General features: G+C 45.2%; 1 protein-coding gene across 2 annotated transcripts in view; it reads left to right on the top strand.

The window, feature by feature from the left end:
• Positions 1-1,925: 1,925 nt before the first annotated feature.
• The window catches only part of LOC133050455 (ubiquitin-conjugating enzyme E2 E2), a 352,912-nt gene continuing 340,052 nt past the window's right edge, over positions 1,926-14,785 (top strand). For both annotated transcript variants that reach the window (XM_061134627.1, XM_061134625.1), the window contains exons 1-2: positions 1,926-2,053; positions 7,414-7,597. In XM_061134627.1, the coding sequence (XP_060990610.1) occupies positions 7,422-7,597 (176 nt within the window). In that variant the 5' untranslated portion in view covers positions 1,926-2,053; positions 7,414-7,421. The remainder of the gene's footprint in view (positions 2,054-7,413; positions 7,598-14,785) is intronic.

Here is a 14,785-nt window from a genome sequence, read left to right as displayed (position 1 = left end):
AGGAGTACTTTATTACAAAATATTCATTGTGAACAAACAGGAACCAACAGGAAATACACCTTCGAGTATAGGAAAGAGTAGCTTATTTGGAGAAAACAGAGAGACCTAGGAAGTGGGGATTCTGTCGTGTATCCTCACTAGACAACTGCAAAACATACTGAAACACAGTCAATAAAATGAGAACGTTAATACCCAAGGATTTTATGAGGTAAAATAAGTTATGTACCGCATTTCAGACCATCTATGAAATGCCTTATCTAGGTCATATTCTAAATATTAAAAAATACAATGCGTTTTATGTCATCTTTTCCTATTAGTATACTGCAGCATGTGAGAGATAGATGGCTACATAATTGATGATAAGCCCAGGATATGGTGATTTCTAATCCCCCAATATACATTTTAGAGTTTAAGGGTAATCAGGTTTGTTGATGTCCTTGAGTGATACATAGAGTTGGTATACAAGAGCACACCCACGTTTTGCTCTGTGGTGATTCATGGAGACTAGAAGCAATCTTCAGGATATTACAAAGTACCTGTCAGTTCTTAAAGATGACATTTGATAAAAGGGTGTTCCGTTCCAGACCTATGTACAGGGAACCTCGACTTTCTCCTGTCCTTCGAGTCACCCCGCGGGGCTGTCTTCAGGTCTGCTGGGCAGGACACTGTCCACAGACAGCTTCAGGGTCTCTATTCAGGAGATGTTTAGGGGCAGGCAACAGCCGTCAGCCCGGAAGAGGGCCTGCGGCGAAGGTGGAGGTGGGGGAATGGTGTGGAAGCAGAGTTTGCACAGCAGACAGAGATTTGTGCTTTTCTAATGGTTATTCCCCTGGGTCAGGAAGATCCCCTGGAGAAGGAAGTGGCAGCCCACTCCAGTACTCTTGCCTGGAAAATCCCATGGATGGAGACTGGTAGGCTACAGTCCATGGGGTCGCAAAGAGTCGGACACGACTGAGCAACTTCATTCAATGGTTACTCGGGGGACCTGATGACTTCCGTGTGGCACAGATGGTAAAGAATCTGCCTGCAGTGCAGGGGGCCTGAGTTCGATCCCCGAGTGGGGACGATCCCCTCAAGGAAGAAATGGCAACGCAGCCCAGTATTGTTGCCTGGAGAATCCCACGGACAGAGGGGCCTGGGGGGCTACAGTCTGTGGGGTCGCAGAGTCGGACACGACTGAGTAACACACAAACACACACACCCCGTGTCGTGGGGTCACCCACAGCCCCGCTCCTGCTCCCAAAGCTTCCGCCTGCCCCCCACCCGCACGGGCCCCCCAGCCCCGGCCCCAGGGGCGGAGGGCCCGCCGCGCCGCAGAGCCGGCCGAGGAGCCCGCCTCAGCCCGGGCCGCTTCGCCGGCCGGCGGGAAGTTTTCCACCCCCGGGCGCGCGTGGGCATCGCGCGTCCGGGGTGAGTGCCCCCGGGTTCGCGCCGCAGCCGCCGGGAGAGAGCTCCGAGCCGGGGCGTCGCCAGGGCGGCAGAGGCAGGCGGTGAAGCGCCGCTCCTGCCTCGCCTCAGGGCGAGCCGCGCCCGGCAGCGCGTCCCTTTAACGCGCGCGCCCGTCAAGGTGCCCGCGGCCCTCCCGACCGGCCCGGCAGCCTCCCTCCCGCGTCTCGCGGGCCCCGGCGCTCCGTCCCGTGGGGCGCCCCTCGCCCGCCCCCGCCGCCGTCCGCTCGCGGGGCTCGGCTGTCACTTCAGTTTCCCTCGGCGCCCCGCGGGCGCGCGCGGCGGGGAGGGGGCGGGGCGGCGCGGGGCTCGCGCTCTCGCGGTCTCTGCCGGGCGCGCGCGGGCACGCTCCCCCGCGGGCGCGCGCGGCGGGGGCGGGGCGGCGCGGGGAGGGGGCGGCGCGGCGCGGGGCTCGCGCGCTCTCCCGGGCGCGCGCGCGGGCACGCTCCCCCGCGGGCGCGCGCGCGGACGGCCGGGCGGCGGCGGCGGCGGCTCACGGAGGCGGGGGCTCCACTTTCCAGGACTCAGGGGCGGCGACAGCGCCAGCCGCGGGCAGCAGGCTCGGCAGCCGGAGCTGAAACGGCCGGGCGCGGCGGCGGCGCCGGGGGTGAGTCCGGCGGGCACAGGCGTGGCCGGGCGGTCCGCTGTGCGGGGCGGGGGTGCAGGTTCGGAGACCGGACGGCCCGCGGGGACGCCGACCCCCGGGGCCTCGTCAGCGCCCCTGCCCCCCGCGTCCCCTCAGCGTTCTGTCCCCGGGCTGGGGCTCGATCCCGCGACCGCGCGGACGGCCTCGCTCAGGTGCCCGAAGCCCCGCGCCCCTCCCCCGCCCTCCCCTCCCCCGACGCCCCCTCCCCCTTCGGACCTCGCGTCCCAGTCTTTCGCCGCCCGCCGCCCCTTCCCTGTCCAGCGCTCCCGGAACCAAGTCTCCGGGAAAGTGCAGGACGAGTGTCACGGGGAAGTGCCGGCCCGGCCGCACGCGGGGTCCCTGCGGGTCTGCCCCCCATCATCGCCGCCCGCGGGGTCCCTGCGGGTCCCTCCTCCACCCGGGGCCGGGGGCCGTGCGGCGTCCGCCCTGCGGCGGGCCGTGTGTTGTCCCCGCTTTGTGAAGCCCGCAGTCCGCGGTCCGAGCCCGTTTTCCTGGTCTCGGTCCTCCGCAGCCCCGCTGGCTCGGTTCGAAGCCGGGTTCCACCCCCAGCGCCCCCCTTCCGTCTCCCCCCGCCCTATCTCCTCGCTCTCTGGGTTTTCATCCTCTTGCCCTTTACTATTTCTAATGAAGATAAAGCGGAGCTTCTTGTGGCTTCGCCCCCCGCCCCCCACGACCGACCAGAAATGTCCAATCCATCTTCTCTTTAGGAAATTAAGGCCGCTTTGCAAGGACCCCGTCCTGGCTCGGTGGCTGTTAGACCCATTTGCATGTTGCCCAGATTCACCGTTTGCATTGTGTATTCTTGAGCGTCTACGCAAATATTTTTTTATTTAAAAGTGCAGAAGGAAATGGTAGGGTTTACCTTAAGAGTATCTTGCCATCTCGCCCTTCAGAAAGATTTTAAATTCTTCTTGGTTGTTGTTGTTTTTTTTTAAATCTCCGACTCTTAAAAAGTATGCTTCTGAATAGGTGAGAATTCGTTCTGGACCTTGGGAATCTAAAAATTTGTGTTGACTCAGTTTGGATGCCCCTTGGCTCTGGAGAGTTTTGTCTGTGGGCTGATGCCAGTGACGGAGGGTTTGCATATAATGTCATACCCCATTATAGAAAGGTGCTCACCGCCACACCATAGCACCTTTTCCTCAAATCTTGGGTGTTCCCACTATTATTTCCTGCATAAATATCCCTGCAGGTGAGTTAAAGGTAATATAAATAATTTAATTTTACATTTTAGAAAAGTTTAGAAACGCGACTGGGAAGGCAAGTGGCAAGAAACAGGACCGAATTAAGCGTTTTCCTGTTGTGAAAGCTCAAAGGAACACTTGCTTCTGCAGTCTTATACTGTGAGTTTTATACAGTTTTATACCGTCTTATCTGGACGGTAATCCGGATTCACGGAGTGACTATAGTTGTTTCTATGTTATCAATAATATTTATCACCAAATCATCTCATTTCTATGGAACATGTGAGTTTATTTTCATATGTTGCTAATTTCCAGGACTGTAATTTACCATATAGAATACATAGCTAATACCCTTTTAGATAATTTTTGAGTTGAAGAAAGAACAATATTCAGACTTTTAATCTAACACTTCTTTGAGGAAAGTTCGATTTTACTATTTTATGTTTAGAAACTGAGTATTTGAGTGCAAAGTAAAAATCTTAATATCTTTGAAACTATCATGGAAGAGTAGCTCTGTGTTTATAACCCTGGGATTCCAGTTTATCTTCACTCTAGATTAGATAATTGGATCCAATTAGCTGTTTAAGAATTCATCTTAAAAGTAAGCGCTAAAAAAAAAAAAAAGTAAGCGCTGATTTAGAAGACAACACTCACTTCCTGTATTTCTCTTTTGTCTGTGCCCTGCCGCTTGTGGGATCTTAGTTCTCTAACCAGGGATTGAACCTATACCCTCTGTGCTGGGGACGCAGGAGTCCCTCGAAGATAACATTGAGAGAGTTTTAATTCAGGAAATTAAAAAAAAAGTGGTTTATTTTTGGCTGTCCTGAGTCTTGGTTTCTGCGGGGGCTTCTCCCTCGTTGCCTCCAGCCCGGGCTGCTCTGTGCTGGTCTTTTCATCGGTGGCGGAGGTGCCCCGGCTCTAGGGCGCGCAGGCTTCGGGAGTTGGGGTGCATGGGCCTAGTTGCTCTGCAGTATGTGGGATCTTCTAGACCAGGGATTGAACCCTGCATGGGCAGGCGGATTCTTTACTATTGAGCCACCAGGGAAGCCCAGAAAGTTTTTTTTTACTCATTTGTACTTTAAGAGAGACAAAACACCAGTCTTGCAGCTAATTAAAATGTGTATGGACTATTTTTTCTTCATAAAAATTAGTTGCCACCTAAGTAGTGCAGTAATTTTTCCCCACACTGTTTCTGTAATTAGACACTCAAAAACTATTAATAAAACCCACAGAACTTCCCCTTACTCTTAGTATTTGAACAGGATATGAAAACTTTGTTTCTGAAAGCTTCTTTTATAGTGGTTATTTGTGGCCTTAGGTGAATTTATCATCCATAGGTTGATTTGGATGAAATAAGGCTTCTTAGGTCAAAAGTGGAAATCTTTTTTCCTTATTGTAAAACTGTAGAAATTATACATCTATTTGGGTATTTTAATAGTTCCCTAGTGAGACTAATTTTAGTCTTCTGATACTGTGGGGCAGTTTATGAAATTTGGATTTCAGACTGTGGCTTAGATTATATCATTGAGTAGTCTTTTAAGTAATTATATATGCTCATGGCATTATTAGATATTATGTAATTACACATAAATAAGAATATTAAGATGAATATGTAGCTTTATAACTAATGTAATATGCAACTGAAATTCTAGGCATAGTTTATCAAACTAAAGCTGGAGCTTCAGTAAAAAAGAATTTTATTCCATTTAGGTTTTCATGTATTTGTCAACTAATGGATTGCTTCCAGTTTAAGACATATAAAAGGATTTCTCACTCGTTTCACATATCTCAAAATATTGCCAGCAGCGTTTTGCTGCATGTGAGGGCCTTTCCCTAAGAATTACTCTCTTTCTTACTCCCATGCACAGCTGTTCTCACAGGCTCTTATGTACATACTTACAAGGGTTTAAACTCATATATATATATATTTTTTTTTTTTTTTAACTGAAAGAAGTAAGCTGAAAAAAAAATTCAGCATTAAATCCAAGGGTGAGAATTTTATGTGAAATAAAAATTAAAAAAAAAAAAAGAAAGCAAGAAATATGTTAGGACTGTTCGAGCTGGATGTGGAACATACTGATATAAAATCTCAGGATTCTATTAAGTGACTCGAGTGCTCCTAGAAGATGTTCCAGCTGAGGAGACTGTTGTGCTCATTTACAGGCGGAAAGCCATCGGGTTCCCCGCTTCAGAGCTGCCTGGGCAGACCTCTTTTTCTTTGGCGTGGAGGAAGGGAGCTGCTGAGGGTGATGGGGCTGTGTCTGGTGATGCCTTAGTGAAGGCACTCAGGATTTCTGCTGGCTCCTCACCCGCTCTGCTTCCCGCGTCCTCAATTCTCCTTCGGGTTTGTCTTAACCTTTCTCATTTCAACCACTTCAAGTTCTGTCTTATGAAATCACTTTGATTTAGAGCAAGCTACAAGTGAAATAGAGTGAGCTATAAGTTAAATCTTCAGTGAGGAAGAATTTTAATTATTGTCAGCTAGCTCTACATTTGGACCAGTTGTAGGAATCAAACAGTGCTTTATTTGAGGTACCTTTCTCTTACATATTAAGTCTTATTTTTGATCTATCAAATACAGTTTTAAGTCTTAATTTGACTAAGAGTTACATAGTATCTTTTTCGAAAGGAATTTGTTCCCATTTATTTGTGGTTCTTAAGGGGGTACTTTGTGGTGTTGATGTCACTCCTTAAAGGTAGTTCTGTGTTTTGAAGAGAGGCGCCCCAGAAGGTAGGTGTACCAGCTCCGGTAGTTATGAGGTGGCAGTAATATGGTGAGAGTGTGGGCATGGGTTTTGTGAGTTCGGTTTTGGATTTGTCAGTAAACTCTAAGCTAGTTGGGTCACAGGGGATATACTCATGGTAATCAGACTCAGAAATCGATTATGATAGAATGATTGTTAGCAAGAGAGAACTGGAATTTTTTTGTGCATTATCTAGATTGTAACAGCTTACCCATGTACCAAGATATTGAGAAGGTTGAGTTGGTAATCAGAGTTGCTTGTGGAGCAAAGGGACTTTGAAAGCCTCGAGGTATGTTTCATCCAGACCGTGGGGGCAAAGACAGGCCCCTAATGTCTCCATACAGCCTTCATCTCCTGTGGAACCTGGTTGCTTGGTAAATTGTTGGATCAGGGCTGGCACCGTCCTGCGGTTCAGCTTCTATTTAGAATCACGGAGGCCTCTGTGTTCTTTTGTTATCACAAAGGTTACTTAAAACAGTTGACTGACTTAGAGGATTTTAATTGTAGCCCAGCCGGAGGATGTATTCATGTGGTGTTGGTGCCAGCGTTTGCTCCATCCCTCTGTTCTTTGGCCATTTTTACTGACCTCTGTTACAGCCCCTAGCAAGTAGTCTTACCCGGTGAATCAGCTTGCTTATCCTAGGACTCAAGAGCCCGGCACAGTGCCTGGAGGGTAGTGCAGTTTTTTTTCTTTTTTGATGACGCTTTATTGACACGCAATTCATGTATTGCAAAATTCACTCTTTTAAAATGTATAGCTCAGTGGTTTTTAGAATATTTAGAGCTGTATATCACCATTATCTAATTTAAGAACATTGTTATCACCCCACAAGGAAACTTTGCACCTCTTACTTTGTACTGTTCCCGTTCTTCCCTCACTCCCAGCCCCTGGCAATCACTCACTGACTTTTCTGTCTCTGCGCACTCGCCGATTCTGGACGGTTCGTGCCGTTTGCGGCCCTTTGTGCCTGGTGTCTTTCACTGAACATCGTGTTTTCAAAGTTCATCCACAGTGTAGCTTGCACATACTGTACTCCGTTCCTTTATGTGGCTGGATGGCATTCCATTGCTTGGATATCCCACATTTGGTTTATCTGTTCGTTGTCAGCTGGTGGGTATTTGAGTTGTTTCCTCTTTTTGGTTCTGTGAATAATGTTGCTGTGAACATATTGTGTATATATATTTGTTTTCATTTCTTTTCTCAATACATTTTGAATGGATGAAGGAAAAGTTTTGGCAACTCCCAAAGCTGTTAGGTAAAGTGAGCAAGTCATTCATTCTATAGTGAGTTTTCTTTGGTTCCTGTTAAGATTCACTTTCTCTCTGTTCTCGAGCGACCTTTCTGCAGTCCTTCCCCAACTGAATAAATGATTTTTTTGACTCTTTAATCCAGGATCTAAAATGTCCACTGAGGCACAAAGAGTTGACGACAGTCCGGGCACTAGTGGAGGAAGCTCCGATGGAGACCAGCGTGAGAGTGTCCAGCGGGAACCAGAGAGAGAGCAGGTTCAGCCGAAGAAGAAGGAGGGGAAGATATCCAGCAAAACAGCTGCTAAACTGTCTACTAGTGCTAAAAGGTACCTCAGTTACGGGAACTTCTTTGCTTTTAGTATCAATTTATCACCTTAAGTCTGACTTTCTCTTGCATTTAATCATTTTTCTGGGATATGGACCATGAAGTTCATGGACTTTTTCTTCTTCAAGGTTATTTCTTTTTCATGATCTTAGTTGTATGCAATATGAACTTTTTGGTATTTAAAGTCAGTTAAACAGCATGGCAAAATTATAAACTATGTATCCATAGTGTGTGTATATGTATTGTTAGGTGACTATGAATAGGAAAGTGCATGTAAAAGTGTGATAATTTGTTTTATGGTTCCTTGACCATTACTATTTTATTTTATTGAGCAGCAGAGAATAAAAGTGGGAGTCTATTGAAATAGTTACTGGATGATTATTTACACTCACTGTTAGTAAAGTGAAAAATGTGGGAGTTAATAACAATAGAATGGGAAAGACTAGAGATCTCTTCAAGAAAATTGGTATCTCTTCAAGATAATAAGGGAACATCTCATGCAAAGATGGGCACAATAAAGGACAGAAACAGTACAGACCTAACAGAAGCAGAAGATATTAAGAAGAGGTAGCAAGAATACACAGAAGAGCTATACGAAAAAGATCTTCAGGACCCAGATAACCACGATGGTGTGATCACTCACCTAGAGCCGGACATCCTGGAGTCGAAAGTCAAGTGGGCCTTAGGAAGCATTACTATGACAAAGCTAGTGGAAGTGATGAAATTCCAGCTGAGCTATTTCAAATCCTAAAAGGTGATGCTGTAAAAGTGCTGCACTCAATATGCCAGCAAATTTGGAAACCTCAGCAGTGGCCACAGGACTGGAAAAGATCAGTTTTCATTCCAACCCCAAAGAAAGACAATGCCAAGGCATGCTCAAACTGCTGCACAATAGCACTCATCTCACATTCTAGCAAAATAATGCTCAAAATTCTCCAAGCCAGGCTTCAACAATACGTGAACCCTGAACTTCTAGATGCTCAAGCTGGATTTAGAAAAGGCAGAGGAACCAGAGATCAAATTGCCAACATCTGTTGGATTATAGAAAAAGCAGGAGAATTCCAGAAAAACACCTACTTCTGCTTCATTGACTATGCTAAAGCCTTTGACTGTAGATCACAACAAACTGTGGAAAGTTCTTAAACAGATGGGAATACAGACCTCCTTACCTGCTTCCTGAGAAATCTGTATGCAGGTTAAGAAGCAACAGTTAGAACTGGAAATGGAACAACAGATGGATTCACATGGAACAACAACTGATTCCAAATAGGGAAAGGAATACGTCAAGGCTGTATATTGTCACCCTGCTTATTTAACTTTTATGCAGACTACATCATGAGAAATGCTGGGCTGGTTGAAGCACAAGCTGGAATCAAGATTGCCAGGAGAAATATCAATAACCTCACATCTGCAGATGACACCACCCTTTCAGCAGAAAGCGAAGAATAACTAAAGAGCCTCTTGATGAGGGTGAAAGAGGAGAGTAAAAAAGTTGGCTTAAAACTTAACATTAAAAAAACTAAGATCATGGCTTCTGGTCCCATCACTTCATGGCAAACAGATGGGGAAACAATGGAAACAGTGACAGACTTTATTTTGGGGGCTCCAAAATCACTGGAGATGGTGATTGCAGCCCTGAAATTAAAAGACGCCTGCTCCTTGGAAGAAAAGCTATGACCCACCTAGATAGCATATTAAAAAGCAGAGACATTACTTTCCCAGCAAAGGTCCGAGTCAAAGCTATGGTTTTCCAGTGGTCATGTATGGATGTGAGAGTTGGACCATAAAGAAGACTGAGCACTGAAGAACTGATGCTTTTGAACTGTGGTGTTGGAGAAGACTATTGAGAGTCCCTTGGACTGCAAGGAGATCCAACCAGTCAACCCTAAAGTAAATCAGTCCTGAGTATTCATTGGAAAGACTGATGCTGAAGCTCCAATACCTTGGCTGCCTGATGGGAAGAACTGACTCATTGGAAAAGACCCTGATGCTGGGAAAGATTGAAGGTGGGAGAAGGGGACGACAGAGGATGAGATGGTTGGAAGGCATCACTGACTCAATGGACATGAGTTTGAGCAAACTCCGGGAGTTGGTGATGGATAGGGAAGCCTGGTGTGCTGCAGTCCATGGGGTCACAAAGAGTCAGACACAACTGAGCAACTGAGCTGAACTGAAGAACAGATGCATGTCGTTTTCATTATATCAGGCAGTGGTTTAGTCTTGATAACAGATTTTCTTTTCCTCCAGAGAAATAGGTAGATCTGGAAGCAGGATATTTTGAGTGATTCTTTGCTGCCACATCAGTTGCTTAGGGTGATTGGCATGTCATTGGACTCAGCAGAGGGAATATACACTTTAATATTGTTACATTATAGAATATCTCTTGGTAAATAATCTAAAGGTGAATTGAATCTAGTAGAGTCTTTCCTGGTCTGTGATGTACTGTCTGAGAGTTTGGGGCCTTGTGGACTGACCGTTGAATGACAGCTTCATCCTTTACTGTTGGTGTGGATGAGGGAACCCATCCCAGAGGTCCTACCCGTGTGGGCTGGAGGACCTTGCTTCTCTCTGGTCGAGTCAGTCCACAGGTTGGGAAGACCTTTGTCAGGCCCCCTGCAGGCCCTGCCTTTCTGGGGAGAGTTGTTAGAGTGTGCTGTCCATTCTAAGGGCCTCGGGTAGCCAGCTTCCCTGTCCTGGAAGCGGGTTGCGGATGCCCGCCCTCTGCTGAAGGAGCCGTGAGAAAGTCAGACGGCCTGGGACTTGAGGCCTTCTAACCTCTGTACTGGACGGCGGGGAGGGCTCCGTGCGCTCCTGCGGGCACAGCGCAGCGCCAGGGGCCTCAGCTCAGGGCCAGGCCTGCCGCCCAGTCACAGCGCACAACCACCGGCTGCAGGGAATGCGGTGGACTAGGGTAGAACGGAGCGGGGATGGAGAAACAGGACGTTTAGAGGAAGGAAGGGAGGTGCGTGGGTGTGCGTGGGCAGGAGATCCTCAGGTACAGACTGCGGCCCGCCTCACTGAGGGCGTCCCTGTGGCTCAGACAGGAAAGAATCCGCCTGCAACGCGCGGAGCCCGGTCGGGAAGATCCCCTGGAGGAGGGTGAGGCAGCCCACTCCAGTGTTCTTGCCTGGAGAATCCCATGGACAGAGGAGCCCGTGGGGTCGCCAAGAGTGGGACACGGCTGAGCGACTAGGCGCACACAGCCCCTGAGAGTGAGGGTGCTGCGGGGGGCGGGGAGGACGGCCCTCTGGGAGTGCTCCCCACCGGCGGGCGCCCCCGCGGAACGCGGCCGGGCATCGTGCCCGGCGTCGGAGCAAGGCCCGCAGTCTGCCGGGGGAGTGGGAACTGGGGCCTGTGTGAAAGCTGGGATTGGATGAGGCTTGTTCGGTAACGGTCATTCTTTACTTCGTTTTCCCACAGTGTGTACAAAGTTGAGATTACGTATTCAAACCTAGTTTTCCTTTTTCCCGCTCTTTAAATTGGGGATAAAGTTTATTTCTGAGTGTGTGAAGAATCCAGGACAGAGTCTGATGGGCACATGATAGGAATTAGTAGTACGGCATTGGTGAAAGTAAGAAATGCCTTTTGAGTTGCTTCCTGGCTGAAAAAAAGTCACTCCGTTGGCAAATTTATTCTTGTGAATCTGTGATTTTCAGACTGTGACTGATGACTTTCCTCTACACAGTTTCTGGGTGGCTTATGGTTGAGTATCTGAGGGGGTTTAGGCATTTACTATTTTTTTGAATATAAAATGCTGCTTCACGGCAAATTTTCAGGTAAAAAACAAAAACCCGATACTAAAAAGCTGAACTCTGTTCCTTTCCTTCTCCCCAGTCTAGTTGATAGTGGAAGTTGATTTTGTCCCCCCATCTCTGCTTTAGGTTCCTTTCTTTTTTTAAGTAGGTGTCTGTTTCGGCTGCACCAGGCCTGAGTTGTGCATGCGGGATCTCTGTAGTTACAGCAGGTGGGTCTGGTTCCCTGACCAGGGGTGGAACCCAGGCTCCCTGTTGGGAGTGTGGAGTCTTAGCCACTGGGCCACCAGGGAAGTCCCTCTGCCTGAGCTCTAACAACTGAGGAAAAACATTGGGAGTCTTGATGACAGGAACTCAAAACAGTTTTAATTCACCATGTGCCTTGCATAGTAGGGTCGTATTTATGTACTGATTGCCTTAGAACCTAGAGTTTGTTGTGAGGCTTGGATCTTCCACAGAGATTAGAATCCTAGTACTGATATGTTCAGAAGATCAAAGGTGGAGGTAGTTTCACAATAAAATTCTCATTTATTATTATTGATAATTGATTTTTATGCAGATGAGACATCTTTTCCAAATAGTATCATTTTGTGGGAGAGTTAATCAGCAGTGCAGAGCTTGCACTCGAGAGACAGAATCTGGATTAGACCTAATGCTAGGTCCTGGCATTTAGTTGCTCTGTGATATTAGAAACATAGTTTAACATTTCCAAGCCTCACCTTTCTCATCTGTGAAATGGAGACAGAAATAGTCCCGTCTTCGCAGGGCCAGCGTGAGGATGGAAAGTGATCAAGCTGTTATTTGGCACAAAGAAAGGTTTCATACACTGATGCTGTCGTTCTTAGACTTTGTGCCGGTGAAAGCCTACAATAGTATTTTACTAAGTCCATGTGATAAATTTTAGAAAAATGAAGTTTGTGTTAATGCTATGAGGACTTAGTGCTTTTTGTTAAAATAGTAAAGCTCAGATGCTGTAATTATATATACATTTTATAGTAACTCAAGAAAAGTACTTTGCCACATAGGTGTTCAGTTGCATAAAATATGCTGTAATTGTAGAATTAATCATTAGGTGTAGAAATGTGTTTTCTTGAAAAAAAAAATCTCAGTTTTCAGGTGTTATAGCAAAGTAATATTGGATACAGAAAATATTAAATTGGAATTTTATTTAAACAATGGTATAAATTAATTTTTGTCTGTTTCAGAGTTAAGAGGGAGATTACAGTTACTTCTTGATGCATTTTTGCTCTTCTTTGGCATGAAATTATTTCTTAAAAAATCGGAATGCTTTTAGCATGGTCTGTTCTCTTCATAATTTGATGTAATTTTATTGGATACAATATAGTACTGTCCTAGAAATGATATTTGGTTTTAGACTCTAAATTGTTGTTAGGTTGGGAGGTTGATTTCAGTATATTTGACTGTGATATTTTGTTATATGGGCTAATCTGTTTCTTTTCCACATGAGAATGAAGTACTCTTTATAGATAATCTTTTGTAATTATTGTATTTTATTGATTCTGAATGTTCATTTAAGTTTTTAATGTTCCTGAAATCAGGATGCAGTTTACAGTTGATGTGCCGAATCATTAATTTAGGTTGTCTTAAAAATCGAGCAGTTGTTTGGAGTCATAGGTGCACAGTATGTAGCACCACTCAGAATTAAACTCTGGATTTATTACTTGCAGTGGCCCTGTGTTTTCTAAGTTAATTCAGAGATTACTTTGAGATTTAAGAAATTTTAGTAACTAGTTGCGTGATGTTTTCTTTTGAGAATGAGTTCATTTTGGAAGGTTTTGAGGAATGCAGACCATAGGGGAATATAGAAAGTCATCTAAGTGGATGAAGTTTTTTTTTTTATATAACTGTTAAGAAAATACCTTTGTGAATCCCCAAGTCCATATATTCATGTTCTACTTGGCCCTGAGTGAGTTACTGAATTTTCTTTAAGCTTGAATATGTGTTTGTGTTTGAAACACGTCGGTATATATACTGCTTCATTTTTCTGAACCATTAATCCAGTATGTTAGTATTAAAACGAGTGCTTCATGTCTTCTCCACTTTGGTTCAGTTTTGTCGCTGTGGTCTTCAGTTCAGTCTGAATGAGTCATAATTATCTCCCCTTCCCCGCCCCTCACTCCTCTTTCTTTTTAGCAGATGACAGTCACATGTAAACTCCTACCGTTCCTGGAACATTTAAGGTTTCAGGTGAAGTCGTACAAACTGAAATTTAGTCTGCATTTTGCTTCTGACTTGTTTCAGTAACCATGTGCAGTTGCTGACTTATGTATCATGACAACCAAGGAAGTGGCACTGCTGGACAGAAATTGGAGATATAGACAGTTGTCTAGTGGATTTGTTTCTAAAGAAATAATTTTGTCTTAAAAGTTCTCATAAGAGAGAGGAGAGGTTGTTTTGTTTGTTTGACTTAGCAAGATAATTGCTTGTCTTTTCACCTTAACAGCATGCAGTTACTAGCCTGAGTTTCCTAAATGGGAACTGATAAAATGGTAGTACTTAAAGAATTCTGTGAGATTTATTTAATTCACTTTTAATAGCCTAAGATCATCATGTAAAAGGTGCATTGTAAGTGTGAATTACTGATACTTTTTCATTTTTCCTCACCCTGAGGGACAGTGCCTGAAATAGCTGCCTTCCTTATTACCCCACATGTCAAGACTGAGAAACTTAATACATACCATGATCACAACTTTTGAGATAGAATTGAATTGCTGTCATTGAAAACAGCAGGACATCTTGCAACCGTTTAAATAGCAATTCTTAGTATAATCTTTTCTGTCAAGAGAAATACAGCCATTCTTTGGTAGCAGTGGCTCAAGATATATTGTAATGCACTGACTCACTGCTCCAAATTGTCAAGTTTATCAGTAAATTGCTTTTTGTATTGAATAATTAGATATAGAATGATAGACATCTGGAGGGGTTTCAAGTTCCATTACAGAATTCTGTGACAAAATTATGACATCAATTTTTTAAACAAAAGGGACAGTATAAGCATAAAGCAAGATGAATTATTTGAAAATCCCTAGGAAGTTCTTTTACAGTAAAATTGTTTTCTTTGACACTGTGAGCATACTGTTTTGAATCCCTGTTCTTTTGGTTTTCTGAGTTTAAAAACAAGAGTATGTGTATGTATACACACACAAATATACACACACATATTCAGATACATATATCTGAATCACTTTTCTGTATACTTGAAACTAGCACAATATTGTAAATCAACTATGCTTAAATAAAAAGTTTTTCATGTTCCCGCTAGCAAATTAAACAGCACAGAGACATTTTGATTACAAAGTAGCAGTTTTCTGTTGAGATACTTTCCCTGTGGCAGTTCCTGCTAGCTGACTCTGCCTTGACCTTAAGTAACAGACTTATACCTACTTGTTGAATTGTTAAATAATACCTTTTGTCTT

Source organism: Dama dama, chromosome 32 (assembly GCF_033118175.1).
Source record: "Dama dama isolate Ldn47 chromosome 32, ASM3311817v1, whole genome shotgun sequence".
In the NCBI taxonomy this organism is placed as follows: Eukaryota; Metazoa; Chordata; class Mammalia; order Artiodactyla; family Cervidae; genus Dama; species Dama dama.
Note: the sequence above shows the minus strand (reverse complement) of the source record. Positions and strands in the feature narration are given on the sequence as shown.